Consider the following 24,929-nt stretch of genomic DNA (forward strand, 5'->3'; position numbering starts at 1 on the left):
ACCCTTGGCGGAACAAAGGCAGCGCCTCCTCCCCAGGCAGGAGAAAGGGGTGGGGATTTGGGGGCGGGGGCGGTGGGGGGAGAAGGGGTCAGCGGGGAGGGGTGCAGCAGCTGGGTGGGAGGGGTTAACCGGGGATAGGACCTCTGTGGCAAGAGGGAAATTGTGTCATTTATCTGCGAGGTTTAGAGGAGGTAGTTTTTCATTTGCTGATGGTGTGTGGCTGTGGTGGGGATATATTATCTGTGCAAGGTTTTTACACGGTGTGTGTGCGCGGGAAGAGGATGCAACTGCGGTTTTGCAGGAGAGAGATGTATGCGATTGAGAGATTATGTGATTTTGGGAGGAAGGTGTGTAAATGCATGTGTGTGTGTGTGTGTGTGTGTGTGCGTGCAAAGAGGCTTGCACTGTATTAAAAAGGGATCAGGTGTGGCCACATAGGAGAGAGGGAGATAGATTTCCCTCCTTTCTCTTCCAACCGCCTCCAAACAATGAGTATGAGCTCTGACAGCCTGAAAATGCATACCTGTAACTCTGCTCTTGGGAGAGAGCAGTGTAGTTCTAAGCGTGCAGGACACAGAAGCTTAGTTTTACCAAAAGAATAATAATTGTGCTTTGTAGCCCCATTTCTCTGGATGGGCATCTGTATATACCTGTGCTAACAGGCCATGCAATCTCAGGTGGTAGGCCTCTGCTGAGACTTGCTTGTTGGTAATGTCTCCAGGTTTGTGTTTAGAGAGTCCAGCAGCTTTAATATGATGGAGCACACACAAACAAACCAACAAACCAACATACAGTATTGTAGCAAAACACCTAACCGGAGGGCGCATTGTTCCAGAGACGGAAAAGCTCTCGAGACAGGAGGGGGAACTTTCCTCCCTTTCATGGCAAAGACACAGGTGGCCTGCACAGCATACGCTGAAGGCACATGGCTCCCCACAAGGAATACTGGGAACTGTAGTTTGCTAAGGGTGCTGGGAATTGTAGTTCCATGACAATTCCGAGGATCCTTTAGGGGAAGTCATATGCTTTAAATGCACGGCAGCTATGTAGCCATAGGTGGCTTAAATGGTCTCTAAAAAGGACCCCCCCATGGAATGTGAAGCAGTGACTGCCTCAATCTAAACTTTGCCATCGGTGAGCTAATGTGGTGTAATGATTGGGGCGTTGGACTAGGACCTGGGAAACAAGGGTTTGAGACCCATTCAGCTATTGAGTCCCAGTCACTGTGTCTCAGCCTATCCTACCTCACAGGGTTGCTGTGAGGATAAAATGAGGAGAGGATAATCATGGGTGCCACCTCAAAGGAAAAAGGTGGTATATAAATATAATAAATAAAAGTTTAAAATAAAATAAAATAAACCCTGATCTGAGCAGAGCTACTGTGTCGATCTAAATTTGCCTGTAATTGGTTTTAAGTGAAGTTTCAGATGTCTTGTTTTGTCCCTCTTTCTAATGACTGGGCTGGATTAGCACCTCCATCCACAGATCTTTACACACATCAAAGGATCTCTTCTATGGAAGAAATGCTTGATACAGGGATGCAGAGAGTAGATTCAGTGAAGTCTTCAAAGAGTAGAATAAGGCTGTGATCCTACACATCATTACACAAGAGTAAGCTCCACTGAAAAGCTTACTTCAGAGTAAACAGTGCACAGCATCTTTGGTGATCACTTGTAGCCGAGTAAGATTGTCTTCCATAAACACGGTTTTAACAATGAGTCCCTAAGTGACTGTGGAGGCCAATTCTGGATCCACAGGTCCTTCCAGAGTGGGGACATTGGTTTCCAGGAGGGAGGTGATTACGGTGTGGATTTGCCAAGTGTGCCTTCCTCTTAGCACGTTTCTCCCTTGGATCCTGAGTTCGAGTGTCTTCAAAGCCCACAACACCTTTGGTAAAGGCTGTTCTCCACTTGGAGTGCTCGCAGGAAAGTGTTTCCCAATTGTTGGTGTTTGTACTACATTTTTAAAAATTTGCCTTGAGAGAGTCTTGAAACCTCTTTTGTTGACCACCAGCATTACGCTTTCCATTTTTAAGTTTGGAATACAGTAGTTGCTTTGGAAGACGATAATCAGGCATCCGCACAACATGACCAGTCCAATGAAGTTGATGTTGAAGAATCATTGCTTCAACACTGGTGATCTTTGCTTCTTCCAGTACACTGGTAAAAGTTCGCCTGTCTTCCCAAGAGATGTGTAAAATTTTTCAGAGACACCATTGATGAAATCTTTCAAGGAGTTGGAGATGGAGTTTATTAGTGGTCCATGTTTCACAAGCATACAGTAATGTTGGTAGTACAATAGCTTTGTAAACAAGCATTTTGGTTTCCCTGCGAATGTCCCGATCCTCAAACATTCTGCACTTCAATTGGGAGAAAGCCGCACTTGCAGAGCTCAGGCGATGCTGGATTTCGGCATCAATGTTGGCCCTTGTGGAAAGATAACTGCCCAGGTAGGAGAAGTGATTGACATTTTCCAATGTTACACCACTGAGTTGGATTTGTATCGCTGCAGAGGAGTTATTTTGTACTTGTTGGTGCAGCACTTTGGTTTTTGGATGTTGGGCTATAGGCCAAGCTTTTCCTAAGCTTCTGCAAAGATACGTAAGCTTCTCCACTGAAAAGCTTACTTCGGAGTGAACAGTGCACAGCATCGCACTGTTTGCTTGTTTATAGGGCATCAGTAATATGCATGGCCCTTTGCAGCAAGGGTGGGGAGACTTTTCCAGTCTGAGGGCCACATTCCCTTCTTGGCAACTTTCCAGGGGCCACATGGCAGTGGTGGGTGGGGCCAGGGGCAAAAGCTGGCAGGGCAATGGATATGAAATTTTCTTTGTGCAGTAAACTAGTTTCTACACACAATCCTCTCTTTCTCTGTGTCCAATCATGCAAGAGGCATTATCAGAGTTCAAGAAGCAAGACAAGAGGTGGGTGGCTGTCCCTACTAGGGAGACTGAGGCTACCTTCCTCCAGCAGCTAATTTTAGATGTTGCAAAAAGGCTGCAAATAGTTAGGCATTAAATTTATTGTATTGTCACTTGGGTGGGGCCAAAATTAACTTGGCCAGCCTCAGATAAGATGCATCTCTTGACTTGCAGGGGATGGGGTAGCGGAGAGGTAATTGCTGACAACCCCCCCCCCCCCAAGAAGCAACATTTATTCCGCTGGCTCTGGGTCACAGGTCTCTGCCTTGAGGAGCTTACAGTCAATAGTTTGGCACAGCAGAGGAGGAGGTGAGGATAAACAGGGCAAGGATATGCATTCGGTCAAGGGTCAGACTGGAAGTGACCCTCAAGGAATCCTGATAAACCATACCTGCATGCGTTTAATTACAAGCAGACACAGGGAGGGGTGAATGTAGGAACACAGGACACTTACAAATCAGGTCACTGATCCATCTTGGACTTCTGCAGACCTTGGGGTTTTCCCAGACCGGCTGGTCCTTTCTTCTTGTGTGTGGGGATGCTGCCATTTTGGCTTCACCAGGATCTACCTTTGGAGAACTGATGATTTAGAATTACTTTATATACATCGTTAAGCACCAGGAAAAATATTTCTTTTCTACCGAGCCTTTGGGTTTTAATTAACTGTGCCCTCCTTCAGTGGGTGGGATGTTTTAGTCTTGCCCTTTAAAAATATGAATGAGTTTTAGATTTAGATATGCTGGTTTAAATGTATGCTATTTATTTATTACTGTAAGATTGCTGTGAGTGACTTTTGTTCTACTGCATTTTTGAATAAAAAAGTACACAGTGGTACATTAAAACAGAATGATACAAAGCAATATATGGTATGGTGGGGGCAGGGACACCATCTTAAAAAAACTCATCCCCAAATAACATGGGTACCCTGTGCATATTTTACTGAGTCTTAATCCCAACTAAATGTGCATAGGATTGCACTAAATCATGTAGCACCAAATAGCAATTTAAAGCAGCATCAGCATAAAGAGCAAAATAAAGACCCTCAAAAGTCCCATTTAAATAAAGGTGTGGGAGGGAGGAAACAAAAGGGGGAGAAATGATTTATGCTTTTTCAGCAGGCATAAACTGATGTTATGCGTTTGTGGGTGTCAGACACTTATAATCCTAGCAAGTGTTAAAAGCTAATCAAGCCAGGCTAGCTTCCTGATGAGGTAACTGACTGGGTGATGGGCCATTAAGAGAACAAAGGAAAGGGGCTCTGTGCCAGATGACAAATGGATGTGGCCCCTCCTGCAGCTCTTACAATAGTTAGAGGGACAAATCTGAAGTTTTAGAGCAGAGTTTACTGTGATGTGACCTAGAGGAAAAAGCCGCTAGCTGGAAAGGCAGAGAGAGAGAGGGATCCATGCCTGATTTCTGCTAGAATCCAAGGCTGTGGCTATGGGAGAAGCAAGACCGTCTCGGGGTGCTAAATGCTGTGAACCCCTCCATCGCAGGCTCAGGTTGTATATATGTGTAAATAAACCATGCATCATGAAGACACCACAGTCTGCTTTCCAAAAGGAAACACAGAACTTGGGTAAATGCCTGGAACCCCTGGAATCTCGCAGTGCTCAGAGACTGGGATGGCCTGCAACCTTGACTTTGTATTTCTGCGCCACTGACACTTTCGTTCCTTTGTTGTTGTTGCTGCTGCTGTTGTTGTGCTGTGATCCAGTTTGCAGTGTTATTTCTTCTAATGGGATAGTCTGCCTCCTTTGTTTTCTTTTTATTGCCCGTAACAGGAGTCACCCTGAAGGTCTCCAGACCAAGAGGCAGGGCAAAAAATGAGTGCAAGGAGGATGGGGATGGAGGGGAAAGCGCGGGGGGTGGGGTGGCGGCCATACACTCCCATCACTTCTGCATCTCACCTGACCATTGCAGTGCCGCCGTTTCAAGCTAGGAACAAAAGTAGGTGAGGGGCGGAAAGATATCGCCAGCAGGACAGGAAGGCAGCGGCTGACATTTCGAAAGAAGATATGATGAACTTTCAAGTTGTCTGCAAGGCAGAAATAATCCCTGCGCGAGCTCTCTGCCTCTCTCTCTCTCTGCCTCTTTCCTTAGTTGTTCAGTTTGTTTGATTAAATCCAAGTCAGAAATCTAGGCCAGTTTATTTTTATTGGGCGATGTAGGAAGAAGGAACCCCATCTTGTCAACATCCTCTCCCTTGCGTGCAGACGTGGGCATTCCCCACACACGTTTTCTACAAAACCCAAAAACAGGGTTGTTGTTGCTGCTGGTCCTTGCGATATTTTGGGACCCAAGAAGTAGGGCAGTGCCCAACGATTGCTGGTGAATGTGGGCAGGGATGGGGAGGCAGGACCCTCAGACAAAAGCTCCCTTCCAGCACAGCTATTGTGTGTTGTCGGTCAGTCAGTCTTGATTATTACAGCTGCAGATCACTACGATCACAGATCAGCAACACGTGTGCTGTTTTAAGTCTGTTGCCTCCAAGCTATGCAATCCCATGTTATGTCAGGGTCCCACAAGTCAACCTAACACAACCCTGCAGTCAGAAAGCACAATTTAGGAAACACTGGTTCCATTTCACAGCTGGGGGACATGATGATATTTGTTTTCTGTGGTTTAATGATAATCATTTTATTTGTGAATATTGGTTATTTTTTAATAATTTTGTGGATTTCCTTGTGTTTTACCTACAGTTTTATTACACACCTCTTAGAGAGCTCTTTGATTCTCTCTTTATCTCAAAACCCTGCAAAGAAAAGCCCTGTGAAGAAATTCTAAAGGAGAAAGGAAGTGTAAAGATTATCGGTAAGTATAATTATTGAGCTGTCTTAAGCCTCTTATGTTAATACTCACCCTCTCTGCATCTGTTTCGTTATGTTTTATCATTAATTTGTGTTTTCAAAAAAGTTAAATAAAGAAATATACGGAAGGAAGCTCCTTGGTTAAGCAGTTTGTATATCTTTCTAAGTAATTGTAATTATAGTTATTACTATTCAAGCATGAGATTCTCAGGGTAGGTGGGCAGGCCCAGCTGCAGATTTTGGAGGGCCCTGTGCAGGCTGTCTTTGGTTATCCCTCATTCCCCTACCCCTGACTAATGCCTGCCTCCCCATTTGTAGCAATGGCACTACAACAGCTCCACAGCTCACCCGGCAGCAGCAGCAACAACAAGATGGCCACTTTATGCACATGAAGGAGGAAATCTATCATCGCCAAGAGAAAAGGACCAACTAGGATAAATATTTGCACAAAAAATGTACATGTTGACTTATATGCATAGATGCAAATTTAGTATATATACAGTGGTGCCTCGCAAGACGAAAATAATCCGTTCCGCGAGTCTCTTCGTTTAGCGGTTTTTTCGTCTTGCAAAGCAACCCTATTAGCGGCTTAGCGGATTAGCGCTATTAGCAGCTTAGCAAAAGGGGGGAAAGCGGAAAAAATCGCAAGACTCGCAAGACGTTTTCGTCTTTCGAAGCAAGCCCATAGGGAAATTCGTCTTGCGAAGCAACTCAAAAACGGAAAACCCTTTCGTCTAGCAGGTTTTTCGTCTTGCGAGGCATTCGTCTTGTGGGGCACCACTGTATAGACACACACACACACACACACACACACACACACACACACAATTAAATAGAAATACAACTCACCATAATGGGGAAGACTGACCCCGTGACTTGTGTTCCAGCTCAGTCTTCTCAGGGGTGATGGTCAACTTCAAGGCTGCTCCTCTCTGTTCTTATCCTTCTTCCTCTTCAAACCAGATTTGGGATTGCGTGGCCCTTCAAGCAGAGCACTCTCCGCTGACTGCCCTTCAAATACAGAACTGCACCCTGAAAAGTAGGACACCTGATCACCCTAAGAACATGAGATGAGCTTTGCTGGATCCGTCTCAAGGCCCGTCTAGTCCAGAATTCTGTCCTCCTGGTGGGATCTATGAGAAGTCCACAAGCGGCGCATAAAGACCTCTCCCACTCTCTCTCTAGGCAGTAAGAGCCACAGTAGACTGGAAGCTAAACGCCTGCTTAGTTCTGACTGGGGCCTGGTGACCGCGAAATCTTATTTCCTATAACATCGTGCAAAATGAAATATGGTAGCCACCATTGCGAGCTCACCATGAGAACACTGGCTGCCGCACTGCCAGGACCAACAGCATCCACACCACTGAGGGTCTTGAGTAGTGCCTGAGGACGATGGTGAGGACCCAAGCAAGGCATCAGCCCTGGTGGGCTCTGACAGGGTATGTGGCCCCCAATGAGGCCGCAGTATGCTGGGCTTCTGGATGAGGCCCTCTTCCAAATGCTCCTCCAAGAGAGGTTTGGAGGGTAGCGAGAAGAGCCTTTATGGTCGGGACGTGACCCCTCCATTTTTGAAAATGCTCTCCCCAGTGAGGCCCACCTGGCGCCCATCTTACTATGTTTATAGCTCCAGGTAAGACTTTACATTGGTACCTCGGGTTACAGACACTTCAGGTTACAGACTCCGCTCACCCAGAAGTAGTACCTCGGGTTAAGAACTTTACCTCAGGATGAGAACAGAAATCGCACGCCGGCGGCACAGCAGCAGCGGGAGGCTCCATTAGCTAAAGTGGTGCTTCAGGTTAAGAACAGTTTCATGTTAAGAACAGACCTTCGGAACGAATTAAGTTCTTAACCAGAGGTACCACTGTATTCTACTCCCAGACAATATCATTATCATTTTCTTAGAATCAGGATTGGTTTAAATGGCCACTGCAATGCTTTCTGGTTTTCATGGGATGGTGTGGGTTTTACTACTGTAAGCTTCACTGGTTGTTATGGTTATGTTTAAAATTGTGTACAGTGGTACCTTGGTTTACGAACTTAATCCGTTCCAGAAGTCCGTTCTTAAACCAAAGCATTCTTAAACCAAGGCATGCTTTCCCATAGCAGCAGGGGACTCAATTTACAAATGGAACATACTCCACAGGAAGCGGAACATGTTGTGCTTCCAAGGCAAAGTTCACAAACCAAAACACCTCCTTCAGGGTTTGCAGCGTTCTTAATCCAAGTTGTTCATATACTAAGCTGTTCTTAAACCAAGGTACCACTGTATGTTCCCTACTGCTTGTAAGTCACCTAGATTTATTTATTTATTTTCTAAAAGGTGTCTAAGAAATTGAGATGATGATGATCTGAATTTTAGTTTGGAGATCTCTGTTCGATAGGATAAGGTATCTCTATTCTTAGTGTGCCTATGGGTAACTTACCTCAGTTTCAGGTAAAATAACCTGAAAACCCATCTAGTTTCTACAGAAGGCTTTGCTGTTACAGAGTAAAGTATGTCTGCCCTGAGAAACAAAAGGAAAGCAATTCACACCACATCCTTTACTACAGGATCAGAGGTGCCATCTGAGGTGGGATGAGCAGGAGCAGGGGTCAGCAAACTTTTCCCGCTGTCCCTCAGACCTTGTGGGGGCGCCAGACTATATGGGGGGGGGGAATGAATGAATTCCTATGCCCCACAAATAACTCAGAGATGCATTTTAAATAAAAACACCAGGCAGGCCCCACAAATAACCCAGAGATGCATTTTAAATAAAAGGACACATTCTACTCATGTAAAAACACGCTGATTCCCTGACCATCCGCATCCGGCCCCTGGGCCTTATTTTGCCTACCCATGTGCAGGAGGGTAACACAGCAAAGCTGTCTTACAATATTTTGAAGGAAGCTAAGTCATACACGTGGCCTATTGGAAGAGTCAAGGTAAAGTACTACTTTCCCACACAATTCAGTTAAAACTATGAAACTCACTCCCACAAGATTGACGCCAACTGTGTACCGGTCATAGCAGAATTGCCTTTACAGTGGTAGCTTGGTTCTCAAACTTAATCTGTTGCAGAAGTCCGTTCTAAAACAAAAGCATTCCAAAACCAAGGTGCGCTTTCCCATAGAAAGTAATGCAAAACAGATTACTCCGTTCCAGACTTTTAAAAACCCCTAAAACAGCAATTTAATATGATTTTTACTATCTAACAAGACCATTGATCCATAAAATGAAAGCAATAATCAATGTACTGTGCTATAAAATAAATAAGACAGTATTGTAGATGATACAAATTAAAATTAAATGATAGTCATTGTTTGGGTGGGGAGCTTTTATCCATTTCCGCAGCCACACAATCAATCAGTAGCTGAACTGGGTTTCACACAGTCACAAAAACGCAGAAGAAAAAGCAAAAGAAAAAACGCCAAACTTAATCCGTTTGACTTCCGAAATGTTCAAAAACCAAGGCGCAGCTTCTGATTGGTGCAGGCGCCCCAGAAACAATAGCCAACAGCCGCATCGGATGTTCGGCTTCCGAAAAACATTCGGAAACCAGAACACTTACTTCCGGGTTTTTGGCGTTTGAGTACCAAGGCGTTTGAGAACCAAGGTACCACTGTATAGCAGAATTGAAGCATATTCTTTCCCTCAAAGAATTCTGGGCCCTATAGTTGACTACCCTCAGAATTACAATTCCCAGCCGCCCTTAAAAAAACCTACAGCACCCAGAATTATTTTAGGCGGGGAAACGTGCTTTGAATGTGCTTTAAAGGTATTGCATGTAAGCGGCCTTGGGGTGGCTTGAAAGGAGGATTAGGCAAATTCAGAGAGGATAAATTTACTAATGGCTGCTAACCATGATTGGCTACGTTCCATCTCTACTATCAGAGATAGTAAGCCTCTAAATCCCAGAGGCTGGGAATCACAAGTGGGGAGAACACACTTTTGCACGCATGTTTCCCTCGTGGGCTTGGCAACTGTGAGAACTGGATGCTGGACTAAATGGGCCTTTGACAATGCTGGACTAAATGGGCCTTTGACAAGCAGCGCTCTAAGTCAGCGCCAGATTTAGGGTGGTGCAGGCAGTTCTGCCACACAGGGTGTAAGCCAAGGGGCTGCAAAATCGAGATCCACAATTGAGAAGATCCATGCTGGAACTCACCACAAACGGCTGCCATGTTCTCTTCGGATGGAAATGGGGCCCACCTGAGAGATGCTAGAACCGAGTTCCAGCGAGGGGGGGAAAAAGCCCTGGAGAAGATCCACTCGGGGTTGCCAGAGTTTGGCCTTCCATAGGGCACCATATTACAGAAGGTCCAGAATCGCTTCAGGATTTTTGTTGGGGGGGCAGGCCTTATATTAGGGGGGCAGAACCTCAGTTTGCTATGTATCTTTATTTATGGGTGGGGGGGGCAGCTGCCCCTCCCTTCAAAACTTCTGGCTTTCCTGAGCTGATGCTGTATTATTCTAAATCACACGACTGGTCCTCATCCTCCCATTACTTAATACTGTATGTCCAAAGAACTGCTGCCTTTTCGGTGGGAGGCCAAGTTAGCTGGGGGCGCGACTGAAAACCCCGGGAGCAACCCCCCGAAAAAACTGGCTAGCCCCCGCGTTTTTGAACAGGCGCGCGTGCACATTTGGGGACCCGCTCTCAGAAAGCGCTTTGCCCATCCATAGTTGTCAACGTTTCCCTTTTTTAAGGGGAAATCCCCTTATTCCGAATAGGATTCCTCGCAAGAAAAGGGAAAAGCTGGCAGCTATGTGCCCATCCTTTCTTGTTTTTAGGGCGCACAAATTCCCCCGCAATCGCTTTATGCGGCGGGGGGCAATGCCCAGACGGGCGAGGGGGGCAAAAAGCATCAACCCGCCGAGCGAAGGACGCTTCGCATGCATCACCGGTGAAAAGCGCTTTGAGCATTTGGGAGCCGGTTGTGGGATCTCCTTCTCGCGCGATCCCCTCGCTCGGCCGCCAGGGACCGCCTCGCTTCCCCGGTTCAGAGGACGCTGCTCTCCTCCCTTTCCTCTCCACGTGGTCGCAGATGGCCGCTTCCAGAAGCTGAACCCGGAGCTCGGAGAGGGGCTGCTACCTGCGGGGTGAGTGGGGTGGCGGGGGAAGGGGCGCCTCGGGGGGCAGCGCCAAGGGGCGAAGGGGCGAGCTGGGGGCGGGAGGGAGAAGTTTTGGCTAGAGGAGGGAATGGGCCGCCCTTTGCGGTGGGTGAGGCTTGGAGGAGGGGAGGCGAAAGGAAGGGCGGGGGAGAAGTTTACCGGGGTGGGGGAAATGGGGAGATTCTCCCACCCGCCCCAGACAGATAGTTTGTGGTTTTGTTTTTTTTTAGAAAAATGAAAAGCAGCTTGGTTACGTGTGGGGAGAAGGTGAGACAAGGACAATAGAGACTTTTAAAAAGACCGGGAACCATTTATGGGGTGTTTACAGAAACACTGTAAAGAAGCGGACTCACTAGCAGGGTTTGAGTAAACACAATCAACAACATAGAAATTAAGATGTAAAAACTGGAAAATAACAAAGGGTAAGAGGAAATATGAAAACAAGTATGGTATAAAAACGTTAAGAATATAGTAATATTCAAGTTGAAGATTGCAATATTAAGGTAGGATTAAGCAGGGGAAGCAAACACTCAAAGAACCAGAAAAGGAAATTGAGGGAAGTAAGGGGCGGGGCGGGGCTGGGGATTTATATTCTGCTTTTGAGATAATGTTGATTGTGATGATGATAAAATCGTAAAACTTAATTTAAAACTTTTTTTTAAAAAAGTGTGGGGTGGAAAGGTAGGGTGGAAATCTGGAACTGGGTTAGCGGCTTTTGAGCTTTGGCGAGTGGGCTTGCTGGAAGGGGAAGAAAGGTCTGCCAAGGTTCAATCCCTGGCCTCTCCTGGCAGGGTTGGGAGAAAAACCCATGTCTGAAATCCTGGAGGACTGCTGCCAGTCAGTGTAGACATTGCTGAGTTAGATGGACCGGGGCCTGACCACTGATACTATACAGTTTCCTGTGTTCCTATGGAAGCATCTGGCTGGTGGAGTAGAGTAACCATCCTTAAGGAAGAGCCCTGTTGGGTCAGGCCAAGGCCCCAACTACACAATACATTTATAGAAGTGTCAAATCGCTTTAAAGAGGCCTTGTTTTCTCCCCAAAAAATCAAGGGAACTGTACTTTGTTAAGGATGCCATGAATTGTTAAGAGATCCCCAACCACCTCACAGAGCCAACAATTCCTAAAGTGGTCTATCAATCGATTCTTCTTCTATTCTTCTGAGATTCATTGCTCTGTGAGGGGACTCTGGATGCTAGATGTATTCTGTTTGTGGCCTCTCCCAGACCATCTCCCAGGTGATGCAAATGAGCTAGCATCCAGTGATAGAAAGGTGGCTTACTCCTGAGCACTATAAACAGTGGGAAATGGAAAGGTGGGGCTATCCCCCCTTGGTATCTTGGTGTGGCGTTTGCCCTTGCCTCCATCTTTCTCCCTCTGTCTTGACTTTTAGGCTGTGCTTTGAAGGTATTCTGTAAATTCAGAGCTGTGTGATTTTTGGCGTGGTCTCAATACAGTTTATTGCTGCATGGCCAAATTGCTCCAGGTTCCTTGGCAGAGTAGTTTCCAAGCAAGCCCCAGTCTTCTTCTTCAGTCTTTGAGCTGGGGAAGGAGAGCCCCACAAGCCTCTTCTACATTTTCAGGTTTGAATGGAAACCTGGGCCTTGTCAGAGGGTAGCCGCAGAATTCCCAATGTGAGTCTGGAAATGTGGAAGCCTGAATCCTGTATGTACTAACAGCATACTCATTCTCCATGTCTGGTTCTTTAGGTGGCCAAAATGGTCCTCTGGGAGGAAGGGCAGGATAGAAATTGAAATAAAATAGACATTAACAGATTCGGAGAAACCTCAAACAAATCTTTGGGGGGGGGGGAGGAACCCTAAGTGTGGGGAAACCTCAAAAGCAGCCCATTGAGGACTGAACATGCTTAGTGCCAAGAAATGCTGGCTGATTGTTGGGTGCGTAGGGACTGAATGGCGTACCCTGGCTGGAACCCTGAACGGGAGCACTCCACGCTGCAACACTTTGTTGCAGGTCCCATTGATCAGTATAGTAATGGTGTTTGCACAAAAGTAGAGCTGGAGCCAAGACACACCTGGTCTTGGCAGGATGAACTTGGGCAGGTAGGCTGACCCCCTGCTTTCTCACTCATGTTCGTTTCTCATTCTCTCTCCTTTGTCTTTAAAGCTTTGTGAGTTGCCTACTGACTGGAACAGCATTCCCCAACCATGGCTGAAGGAGGCGCTGGTGGGAACCAGCCACCCCGCGAACCGCCCCACAACCTCCAGGGCTTGCTGCAGATGGCGGTCACTGCAGGGAACGCTGAACCTGCCCCGATGGAGCCCATGTCTGATGAGGTGCGTGGCTTGGCTTTTATAGGAGGGGTGGTGGTGAGGTCAAATGGTTGTTAGATCTGGGGAATGAGTTTGAGGAAGGTGCTGTCCTGCGATCCTGGTGCGTTAAAGCTAGTGTTGATTGCGGAAGCTAAATACCAAGATTAGCTAGCGAAGTGCAGAGCAGGTTGGATCAGAAGCAGCCTAGGAGCTATTATCCAAATATTTCCCCTGCGTTGCTATTACATTACTAAGCTCCTCCAACTAATACTGTGAAGCTAGAAATAAAAATCATACAAATCTCAAATATATATTTGCAAGAAGTGCTATCTAATTTGCAAGAAGTGTTTGTGTATTCATACATAGACACACTGTCCATTCTTGGCCTTAACCATTGCACCGTGCAACTAGCTTGGGGCTAGGAAAAAAAGATCTCAAGCTGTCCTGCTCCTGTGCCTTTAACAGCAGCGCTTAGCATTCACAAATCAGCAGCTGACGTTTGGAGGGGCATGGAGATAAGACAGCATTGCCCCCCTGTCAAAGCGCTGTTGAAACCAGTTTGAGGAACCAGGAGCCCTCTCGGCTATTGCTGTATGACAGCTTCCAACATCTGTGCCCATTGGCTATGCCAGCTGGGGCTGATGGGAATTGGAGTCCATCAATGTCTGGAGGGTCACAGGGTCACTGTAGAGATACAGTTTGGCTCCTGTCTAAAGTTGGCAGCTCCAAGAGGAGTTGATGACAGCGGCGAGGACCCAAAAGCCAATTTTCTAAGCACAACTTTCCCTAACTCAGCGGTGTATGCAAGGAACTAGACTGGCAGGTGCTGAAAAGCAAGACTGTTCTAGGAGAGAGGTTGTGTCTGATATGGTGGCTAGGAGATAAAATTTAGGTTATTTCTGGGGGACAGAGTGAACTATTGGCAGGAAGAGGAAGGACACGTGTGTATGAAATTCCCAATATGTTTCCTTTTCATTCACCTCTGTTCCCTATGCCACTCTGCAGCGGAGACAGTGGTTGCAGGAGGCGATGGTCGAGGCCTTCCGGGGGCAAGTGGACGAGGTGGAACAGATGAAGGAATGTCTGAGGCTGCTGGAGCCATCAACCCCCGGAGCAGAACGTGGAGGGGAGAGTTCAGAGGAAGCGCATTCAGACCTTGAGAACAGAGAAGGTGCCTTGGACCTTCTGGCAGAACTGTGTGAAAACTTGGACAATGCTGCAGGTATAGAAAAGGCCCCATTCGTGTGTGTGTGTGTGTGTGTGTGTGTGTGTGTGTACACAAGGGAGAAAGAGAGTGTGCAAGAGAGTGGGGAAGAAAGTACCTTGAGTAATTTGGCATGGAAACACTAGGAGATTGAGATTGAGCTAAAATCTAAGAAGTGAGAAATGTCCTTAGGGGCATATTAGAAGGTGGCAAGATTATTCTCTTAATTTCTAAGGCTCTTAACAACTTGGGTCCAGGATACATTAAGGATTTGATTCACTGAGGGCTTCAGGAGGGTCACTGTTTGAGGGTGCCTCATGGCTGGGGTGCCAGAAACCATGCATTAATATTGCAGGCCCCATTCTGTGGAGAGTCAGCTGAGATCAGACAGGCCTCTCCTTCCTTGACTGACCAGCACCCAGCAAATATCTTTTTATTTCAGCAGGGCTTTTAAGTAAACATTCTGATTTTTTTAAATATAATCTGATTTTATCTTTACTATATCTTTTTAAACTCTTACTGTACACTGCCTAGAGATTAATAATAATATTTATACCCTGTCCATCTGGCTGGGCTTCCCCAGCCACCCTGGGTGGCTTCCAGCAAAATAACAAAAGCATAATAAAATGTCAAACATGAAAGCTTCCTGATACAGGGCTGCCTTCAGATGTCTTCTAAAAGTTGTACAGTTCTTTATTTCCTTGTCGTCTGATGGGAGGGCGTCCCACAGGGAGGGCGCCACTGTTTATGATTATGGTGTTAAGCGGTGTATATAAATGGTTGAAAGAAATAAAATTAAAGAGTAAATCGCACCCAACGGTTCCAAGATTATATGGTGGAAAGTAGTTACCCTTTGTAACCCCAGTGAGCCACAGCTAAGTCATAGTGCTGGGTGGGTGGGTTTGCAAGATATCCTGCCTTCTGTTGGGCTGCCTGCTTTCCGTTGACCCCTTTGCTGTCCTTCCAGACTTCTGCAAACTGGAGGGCATGCGGCTGTTAGCACACCGGTACCTGGAGCACGAGGAGCAGGAGCTGCGTTGGCGGGCTGCTCACCTGGTGGGCACCTGTGCCCAGAACGTGCCCAAGGTGCAGGAGCAGGCCCTGGCGCTGGGCTGCATGAGGAAGCTGCTGAAGCTGCTGGACCACGATTCCAGCGAGGCTGTCCGGATCAAGGCGCTGTTTGCCATCTCCTGTGAGTGCGGGGATGTTCTGACCTGTTGGAAAGGGTGAATTGATTAGTCCTGCAGCAGTACAACTGCCTGCATTTTCCGTTCAGCAAACTGTGGTTTGAATTTTCCTTTCAGGGTAAACCATGGTTTGAGTGACCAAGCATTGAGGTGGGAGGATTAGATGCACACTCCCCTCAAACGGTTCATCTGGTCAGATGCAGGACCCTCCCACCCCATACGATGGCTTTCCTCTTGTGACAATGCATTTTGTCCATCTCACTTCTGATCCAGCCGTCTGAGATAGCAACGCCCTTATATTAGCAACGAGCTCAGCGTTTTATTATGTTGCCAGATAAAAGAGACAAAGCAGCGAAGGGAAGCTCTGGCCCTTCAGATGTGGCAGACTACAATTCCCATCAGTCCTCGCTGTTGGCCATGCTGTCTGTGGCTCATGGGAGATGGAGTCAGGGGGACAAGGAGGCAGCTTCCTCACCCCTGAGTCAAGCCACCATTTCAGGCTTGGAAGCTTAATGAGCTGAAGGTTTCCCCACATGTGAGTGAAAATCATATTAATAGGGCCTCACTGACTTTTGTGAACTGCATTTTGCTAATGAACCAAATCTGTCTGCTCTTTCTGTCCCCCCCTTTCCCTCTGCCCCTTGTTGCTTTGCTAGGTTTGGTAAGAGCCCAGGAAGCTGGCCTTCAGCAGTTCCTACGTCTTGATGGCTTCTCAGTCCTCATGAGGGCCATGCAAAGCAATGTGCAGAAGCTGAAGGTGAAATCTGCCTTTCTCCTACAGAACCTCCTCATAAACCACCCAGAGCAGAAAGGTAATAATATAATAATCATAATAATAATTCATTATTTATACCCCGTCCATCTGGCTAGGTTTCCCTAGCCACTCTGAGCGGCTTACAGCATTTCTAAAAACATAATAAAAACATCAAGCATTAAAAACCTCCCAGTACAGGACTGCCTTCAGTTGTCTTCTAAAAGTCAGACAGTTGTTTATTTCCTTGACATCTGATGGGAGGGCGTTCCACAGGGCAGGCTGAGAAGGCCCTCTGCCTGGTTCCCTGTAACCTCACTTCTCGCAAGGAACTGCCAGAAGGCCCTCGGAACTGGACCTCAGTGTCCGGGCAGAATGATGGGGGTGGAGACACTCCTTCAGGTATACTGGGCCGAGGCCGTTTAGGGCTTTAAAGGTCAGCACCAACACTTTGAATTGTGCTCAGAAACGTCATGAGGAGAACTTTAGAAGGATGCCTTGAAGAGCTGTTGCTTGGTTTGTGAAATCGTTGTGGCTGCACGCAGTGGACATGCCCATCTCCCACCAATCTTGGGCTGTCCCCAAAGCAGGCCTTCATCAAGCCCAATTGGCTGAAGGAGGCTGACAATGACACATTTTAGAAGCCCCACATTGGCGGGGACTGTGCTGCTGCCCAGCTAGGTGGTATGACGTCAGCATGTTCCCGTAAGTGGATGTCTCTCTCCTCAGCATTTCCACTCCTTTATCTCCACAGAGGCTCTCTGTTCCATGGGGATGGTCCAGCAGCTGGTGGCCCTGATCCGGTCCGAACACAGCACTTTCCATGAACACGTCTTGGGAGCCTTGTGCAGGTATTGAGGGGACTGGGCTGCAGAGAATGAGAGCCAGGATCCGGGGGGATCTCTGACTGATCTATTGAGGGCTACTGGCATGCTTGGCACTGGTGTCATTGAGTTATTTGGGGAGGAGAGTTTTGTTTCTTGTTATAGGCCAGAGGTATGAAGTGAGTTATACAAGCCTGAGCATTCGCCAGTCTAGTTCTCACCAAGGGTGTGGACGTGAGCTTAGGCTGAACTGCTTTCGACTACAAGACTTTCCCTGTCACTCCTTCTGTTGGCGGACTCAAAACAGTGCGTGCCGGCAGCGGCTCAGCCAAAAATGGGTCTACTAAGAAACAAGTGGGGAAGCATTAGCATGCTGGGGGAAGAATGTGAGATTTGCAGAAATTAAAAGAGGAGGAAAACCTTTGAAGAAATGAAACTTAATAGGGCAAAGAAACAGCAACAGAACAGTCCAATCCGGACTGAGCATGCTCAATAGCTATGAGATGTTGGGTGTCATTTGGAAAGGGAAAGTGTGGGGGATGAAATGGAGTAGCCTGATGGAGGGGCAGGCAGGCAGGAATTGTGAAGAGGAATCCACAACATTCACAGGTCTCACTTGCTCATCTCTAATCTCCCATTCCTTCCCCCTTCAAGCCTGGTAACAGATTTTCCTCAGGGTGTGCAGGAGTGTCAAGAGCCGGATTTGGCCCTCGAGGAGCTCTTAAAGGAGCGGTGCCAGCTACTGAAGGATCAGGAGGAGTTCCAGGTAGGCAGAAATAAATGGGTTCCTTCCCCACCAATCTGTGGCATGAACTTGGTGCGAATGTCTGGACTGCCAGTGAGTTTTTCCAACGGGGAAACTCGAATTCCCTGTTTAAAATAAATGATTCTGCTGCCACAGTTTTCCAGCTTCCTGAATATGTTTCATGGAGTGAAGAAGGGCAGGGCTGAGCATGATAGCCATTTCAAGCTTTATTCTCCCAATGTTGGTTAGGAACCTCCAGCCCAAAGGCTCTGATCAGGCCTGGCAGGAATCCTAATTTGGCCCACAAGGCTGTTCTTCCACAAACAACCACCAGATATGGGTCAGGTACGGACACAGCTGCAGAAACGGGAGCTTAAAATCGCACTCCTGATTGTTTCTTGGCAAATGGACCTTGCTGATCGGCACTGACAGACAGCCACTTTGGAGTTTTATCCATACACAGGTGTGGCCACAATTCAAAAAGTGCCTGCAAACTGACATTTTCCCTCTGTGAACGGCCTTCCTGGTCTGCATAAGAAAAACGTCGGTTTGTAGGCATCCAAACCACACCTGCAAATAGGTGGGAGCCAGCGCCCATTGAAGTTGTCACCTGCCGTAATAACGATGACAGGTGAGCAGTCGCTCGTGAGGGGTGAGGATTTGGCCCGCCAGCCAGATCCAGGCCCTCATCCTGACTCTGCAGCAATGGAGGCCAGAGCATTTACTTTAAAGCAGGTGGGGAAGGAAGGTTGAGAAAGGAAAAGGCAGTGTTTTGCAAAGTGAAATTCCAAAATAGCCTGGAATTATGAAACCCTATGCCAGGGGTCTCCTGCAACCTAGCAGTTTGAAAGCACGTCAAAGTGCAAGTAGATAAATAGGTACCGCTCCGGCGGGAAGGTAAATGGCGTTTCCATGCGCTGCTCTGGTTCGCCAGTCATGCTGGCCACATGACCCGGAAAAACTGCCTGCGGACAAACGTCTGCTCCCTCGGTCAGTAAAGCAAGATGAGCGCCGCAACCCCAGAGTCGATCACGACTGGAGCTAATGGTCAGGGGTCCCTTTACCCTTTACCTTATGCCAGGGGTCAGCAACCTTTCCTGCTGTGGGCCGGCCCACCGTCCCTCAGACCATGTGGGGGGGCCGGACTATATTTTCGGGGGGGGGGGGGATGAACGAATTCCTGTGCCCCACAAATAACTCAGAGATGCATTTTAAATAAAAGCATACATTCTACTCCTGCAAAAACACGCTGATTCCCAGACCATCCGTGGGCTGGATTGAGAAGGCAATTGGGCCAGATTCTGCCCCCTGGCCTTAGGTTGCCTACCCCTGCCCTATGCATTCCCGCCGCCTCCTTTGCCTAGGTGGCAGCGTGTCGCTCTCTTCGCTCTACTTTGCTGGGCACTAGAGGGCACTAGGCACCTTTTTTAAAAGGCCAACTTTCTGAAGCTTGCAGTGCGGCTATTCCCATTTAAGTGCATTTCTGGAGACGGTTTGCAGCACGGAGAGCTGATAATAATAATAATTTATTATTTATACCCTGCCCGTCTGGGTGGGTTTCCCCAGCTTCACCCACCTAATAATAGCACAATGCAGAAACAGCTTAAGAAGGAAGTTTGGGGTTCTCTGCCGTTCGGGGCCCCAGAATCCAGCCATCGCTGCCCCAACCCATCTGCGAGAGAGTAAGCCAACCGAGGCTGGCCCTGTGATATATAGGAGGCATGTTTGCTCCCAGCCCTCCCCCCCCAGTGGTGAGAGGAAGAAACTGCCTCCTATTGCTGGAGAGGCAGATTTCTTTAGAGGTTGGGGTAAAGTCCCGTTTCTGTTCATTTCTGTTCTTTCTGGTACTAAATCAGCCTCGTGTTTAATAACCCAGCCAGGTGGGTGAGGTATAAATAATAAAATCATTGTTTTTATTAATATTAGCACTGGCACTGCAGCCAGAAGAATTTACTTGCTTATTTTATTTATTTTTATCAGCTTGCCTGGTGCCCAGGAAGCAGTTTACAACACATCTATTAAGCAGTATTAAAGCGCTTGACATCTGACAGTGACACACAGAAATGGGTGCTTGAGCTACACGTCAGAAAAGGCCTCTGTAAGGAGGGTCTTAAGGAAGTGTGGTTGCACAGTAGCAAAAAGCAAGGCGTTCCACAACTGAAGAACACACACACACACACACTCTTTTCCTTTACTTTTTTTATTTTTAGTTTCAAAGTTTCAAAAAGAAAAAAGAGTTTTTTATATACACACACAAACACACACACACTTATTTTCACAAAACCATAGTCCATGTCAGTACCTTTATGGGGTTCCCTTCACCCCTCTCTTGGCTTCCAAAATTCATCTTCCTTTTTTAACTGCATCTGATTACATTGATCCAAATTATTATACTTCATTTTTATCCTTTGTTATTTTAAATTACAAGTTCTATGTCAATCCTGCTAACGTTTTTAGATTCGTACAGTGTTCTTTAATATATTCTATAAAGTTATGCTATTCTCTATTAAATTTGTTATCTTCTTGGTGCCTGATGTTCCCGGTCAGCCTTGCCATCTCTGCATAGTCCATCATTTTCATTATCCGTTCTTCTTTCGATGGGGCTCTCTCTTCTTTCCATCCCTGGGCATATAATATTCTTGCTGCTCTCGTCGCATACATAAACAGTACTTTCTTACCCTTCGGTAATTTTTCTCCTATTATATCTAATAAAAAGGCCTCTGTTTTTTTTAATAAGTTATTTTAAGCATTTTTTTAGTTCATTATAAATCATTTCCCAGTAGGCCTTGCCTGTTTTTACAAGTCCACAACATATGGTGAAATGTACCTTCTTTAACTTTACACTTCCAACATATGTTGGTTGTATTCTTACACATTTTTGCTAGTCTTGTAGGAGTCAAATACCATCTATACATCATTTTCATATAATTATAATAATAATTAATTATTTATACCCCGTCCATCTGGCTGAGTTCCCCCAGTACAGCATTAAATATTTAAAACTTCCCTAAACAGGGCTGCCTTCAGATGTCTTTTAAAGATAGGATAGCACTTATTTCCTTCACATCTGAAGGGAGGGTGTTCCACAGGGTGGGCGCCACTCCTGAGAAGGCCCTCTTTCTGGTTCCCTGTAACCTCACTTCTCGCAATGAGGGAACCGCCAGAAGGCCCTCGGCGCTGGATCTCAGTGTCCGGGATGAACGGTGGGGATGGAGATGCTCCTTCAGGTATAAAAGGACGGAGGCCGTTTAGGGCTTTAAAGGTCAGCAGCAAAACTTTGAATTGTGCTTGGAAACATACTGGGAGCCAATGCAGATCTCTCAGGACCGCTGTTATGTGGTCCCCGCGGCCACTCCCAGTCACCAGTCTAGCTGCCGCATTCTGGATTAATTGCAGTTTCCGGGTCACCTTCAAAGGTAGAATTCTCTTTTAACGTACAGCAAGCTGTAACACACACTCTTTTCCAGTGCAAGCAGTATGGAACTTTTACCATAGAGATACCAAGGATAGAGTGGCGTCACTTGGCCCCCATTGAGAATCACGGACGGATGGTGGCTTTCTATTTGAATACAGGCTGCACATGGAAGACTCTAGGCTGTCTCTGAGGTTCTCTGTCTGCTGCTCAAGGAAGTGGGGAGAGGGGCGGAACTTGAGTTGGCTTCCTTGCCACAGATCCTGGAACCGTGCCATTCATTTCCGAGTGCGGTTGTGTCACAACGCCATCTCCCCCGCCCCCAAGTCCTCTTCTTTAGCTTGATTTGAGGGTGGGGGTCGGACGGACATCTTGCTTCTGTTTCATGTCGTCTTGTGTTTATTCTCAACAGACAAGTTCCCACCCCTGCTGTTAGCCAGCGACAGTTTTCCCTGAACGTAGCAATTAGGCTGTGCCGAGCTTGATAATTAAACAATTGGCTTAATGGAGTAAGTGTTGGGGATGGGGAACAACCTCACTATGCCATTAAATTCTTTTTAAAATAATAATAATAAAAATCCTAACACCTCCCCCCCCCCTTTTCAGTGTTCAGCTCCAAAAAAAATCTCCATGTTGAGGTGAGAAAGCTTTGAGACTGAGAATACATTCCTATCCACAGGAAGCTGTATGGGCTGTAGTCTCAAGCCAAGGAAGATGGTTTTGGTGGCCCATAAGCAAGGCTGAGCAGAAGCATGAGCCGCAATAAGCCCCGTTAATTGTAGGCAGAACGGTCAACATACATCATTTTATTTTCATGTCGCCTTTCAGTAGTTAAGGCCTTGCTCAAGACGGCTTACGTCGCGAACAAATTCTCTAAAATAGTCATAAACAATAAAACCCTTCAAAAAGTACACAACCAAATTGAACAACTTCCACGTTAAATCATGATAAGATCTAAAAAAACAAAGATACAAAAAAATTCAGTAACAGCATCAAAGGACCCCAATGGAAAAAACAACAACGCTAAACAATACCCCAACCCAAGAGTTTGTTCTGCAGCCTCAACTTTTGCAGCTAGAGTCAGTCCAGGTCCTGCCTTCCCAGGCCAGGTGGAAAGTGGCCTGCAAGGCAAAGGAGCAGGTCTTCCAGAACTTGCAGCCAAGATGGTCCAGCTCCTATTTAGCCGTACCGTTTCACACTGGAGGTAGGGCTGTGTGTTGTCGCCTATTGGAATATTCCCTTATAAAATAAGATTGGGGGGGGGGGGAGTAAAAAAATTCACGCTGCACTTGGCATTTATTTACTTATTTATATGTTGGCTGTGTTTATTTCCTGCCTTTCTTCTCCAATGAGTTCAAGATGTGGTGGTTCTACTGCCTTCCATTTCATCTTCTCAACAGCCCTGGTCATCCAGTGAGCTTCATGGCTGAGTGGGCATTTGGACCCCTCGGTCCTTGTCCGACACTCTAACCCAGTTGTAGGCAACCTAAGGCCCATGGGCCACAAGCGGCCCACGGAGGTCGTTTAACCAACCCATGAGCTGCCCCCAAACCAAACCGCTTGCTCGGGGAGTCCCTGCACGCTGTGCTAAACTGGCACAGGGAGTTGCTTCCACGGTGCTGGAAATCGCATCTTTGCATGTGCAGATGCAGACACCGGAAATCGCGGGCACGCGTGCTCAAACGCACACGCAATCCGGCCCATGGAGGGATCTCCACTGGAGTGAACCGGCCCAGACGAGGTAAACCTTGCTGACCCCTGCAGTCTAACCACTACACCACACTGTCAAGGAGAAAGCCAGCTGTGTCGTGATTTCATTGCCACCACACGCTTTATTTGCGGTTGGTGAGACTTTCCACTGCCCTCCCAGGTTCAAGGCAAACACTTAAAGAACTGAACGCCTATTAAAGAAGGAGCATAGCTTGCCTCTCTTCCCTTCATTTTTTATTTCGTTTTGTTTTCAAAGGAGGAGCTGGATTTCTGTGAGGCCCTGCTGCGCCTTTGCTTCCACGGTCAGCCTGATGATAACAGCATGGACCGGTAACTTGGCTTCCCAGAAGAACCCTTGACGCTGTTGGATGTTCATGCTTGCACTTGGAAGCTGTGTCAGTTGGAGAGGCTTGGTGGAAACGCCCGTGTTTATCCTCCCATTCACTGATCCGGCAACAGGCTCCAGTAACAGAAGATCTCTCTGAAACGAGATACATGGCTTGTTAAGCCTCAGGATCAGCAGGAAGACACTTTCATAAGCCGTTGCTGCGTAACTTCCTCTCCGTAGTTCTGCAGAAGCATTCATCTGCTAATCTACCTTCCCAGCCACACCCAGGCAGTTCTACCTTCATTAGCCATAGTTCTGAGATGGCTCTTGAGATCTCCTTTTTAATTGAGGGAAAACTAATCCCATTTCCTGTTCTCCGCTGCTTGTTATTAGGGAAAAGATGCTTAGTCAGGCGAGAAGGCTTGAGTGCCTTTTGGAAAGTAGATGATCAAGAATTGCCTTCTTACTTCCGGGAACTGGCTATTCTACAAACCTACTCTGGGTTACATATTTGGGGAGCATTCGTTCAAAAGGGGCTGTGGTTTTGGTGTATCTGGCTGCAAAGGACCTGTAACTCTACCCATTTTTTTAAAGTTGCTGATAGAGTTGGGAAAAGCTTGTCCCAGCTGAAGAATTTCTTGGGGGTAATTGTGGGGGGAGCTTAAAAAATATATGCTTGTGACAACTCAAAATGTATTGCAAACAGCTTGAATCTCCCACAACTCTGCTTTGCTGTTGCTGTGTTCACTATTCAGCATTTTTTTTAATTTAAAAAAAACAAGTTTCTGTTTCGGGTGCTATGACTGTCACGTTTTTGTTTTTCCTACTAGCAAAGGCCTTTAAAACGTTGAAAATGATGTCTCCATTTCAAAGAAGAAGAAAAGATGGCAGATCTTTCAGTTTAGGGGTTAACAACAAGAAGCCCCTTACTCAAAACTGACCTTTTGAATATCACCAGCTTGTTCCCCACCTCCAGCTGTAATCACAGGGGCAGAAAAGAGATTGTATTGGCCTCAATATGAGCCACCCCAAATATTGGCTGCACCCCTAAAATGCAATATATTAAGTCACAGCTTCTCATAAGAGAATAATATTATAGGCTGCACTCTGGTTTTTAATACCAGCAGGTGGGGGGAAGCATAGCCTAAATAAATACACCACTAGTACAGCATGTACGTAGATGGGATACAGGAGAGGGAAAGCTTAGCAGTCTTACTTTATAAATGGGGAAGGAACTAACCTACCATTCTCCTTAAGGCTGCCTTCCCACAAAGCTAGGTACCAACCAGATTCTAGGATTATGAAGAGCTGCAAAAGAGTGGCCAGGATCCAAAGGGTGTTCTCAGTGTCTTTCCCCCCATTATTATTTGCAGTGCTAGTTGGTTGTGCCACATCACAAATAGCTTACAGGACTCTCCTTGTCTCCTCAGTTGTCAGGCAACTGTGATAGCTGAAGTCAGTAGAGCACGAGACGTTTAATCTCAGAGTTGTGGATTCAAGTCCCATGTTGGGCAAAAGATTCCTGTACCAAGTGGGTTTGACTAGGTGACTCTTATGGTCCCTTCTAACTCTACAATTCTATGAGTCTAAGATTACACGGGAGGGGGCTGTAACCCACGTAACTAGTCCCCGGCATATCCAGGTAGGGCTGAGAAAGACCCCTGCCTGA

At 46.8% G+C, this 24,929-nt stretch overlaps 2 protein-coding genes across 6 annotated transcripts in view; one reads left to right on the forward strand and one right to left on the reverse strand.

The window, feature by feature from the left end:
* BRSK1 (BR serine/threonine kinase 1) overlaps positions 1–10,291 on the reverse strand; it is a 61,949-nt gene extending 51,658 nt beyond the window's left edge. Inside the window, exons 1-2 of one of the 3 annotated variants that reach the window (XM_028702049.2) lie at positions 9,879–10,291; positions 6,580–6,762 (exon numbers count right to left, since the gene is read on the reverse strand). The gene's annotated coding sequence lies outside the window, so the exon portion shown is untranslated. The remainder of the gene's footprint in view (positions 1–6,579; positions 6,763–9,878) is intronic. The other 2 variants (XM_077917094.1, XM_077917093.1) reach the window with 2 other exon arrangements.
* A 414-nt stretch (positions 10,292–10,705) lies between these two features.
* On the forward strand, positions 10,706–24,058 carry HSPBP1 (HSPA (Hsp70) binding protein 1). Of its 3 annotated transcripts, none has more exons than XM_028702050.2 (8): positions 10,706–10,813; positions 12,954–13,123; positions 14,105–14,321; positions 15,271–15,495; positions 16,147–16,302; positions 16,996–17,092; positions 17,720–17,831; positions 23,189–24,058. In XM_028702050.2, the coding sequence occupies exons 2-8, from the start codon at positions 12,995–12,997 to the stop codon at positions 23,264–23,266; spliced, it is 1,014 nt and encodes a 337-aa protein (XP_028557883.1). In that variant the 5' UTR covers positions 10,706–10,813; positions 12,954–12,994; the 3' UTR covers positions 23,267–24,058. The 3 variants fall into 3 exon arrangements, with proteins under 3 accessions (XP_028557883.1, XP_028557884.1, XP_077773226.1); XM_028702051.2 differs by lacking the exon at positions 10,706–10,813 and adding an exon at positions 11,071–11,247; XM_077917100.1 differs by lacking the exon at positions 10,706–10,813 and adding an exon at positions 12,440–12,460.
* Positions 24,059–24,929: the final 871 nt, after the last annotated feature.

The sequence above is a fragment of the Podarcis muralis genome, chromosome 13, assembly GCF_964188315.1.
Source record: "Podarcis muralis chromosome 13, rPodMur119.hap1.1, whole genome shotgun sequence".
Lineage (NCBI taxonomy): Eukaryota > Metazoa > Chordata > Lepidosauria > Squamata > Lacertidae > Podarcis > Podarcis muralis.

What these genes read in the sequence shown, in the direction of transcription:
- HSPBP1 (XM_028702050.2), top strand. Translation starts at nt 12,995, where the DNA reads ATGGCTGAAGGAGGCGCTGGTGGGAACCAGCCACCCCGCGAACCGCCC. An exon ending in AAACTTGGACAATGCTGCAG is followed by an intron (nt 14,322 to 15,270) that starts GTATAGAAAAGG and finishes CTGTCCTTCCAG; the next exon opens with ACTTCTGCAAACTGGAGGGC. An exon ending in AGGATCAGGAGGAGTTCCAG is followed by an intron (nt 17,832 to 23,188) that starts GTAGGCAGAAAT and finishes TTGTTTTCAAAG; the next exon opens with GAGGAGCTGGATTTCTGTGA.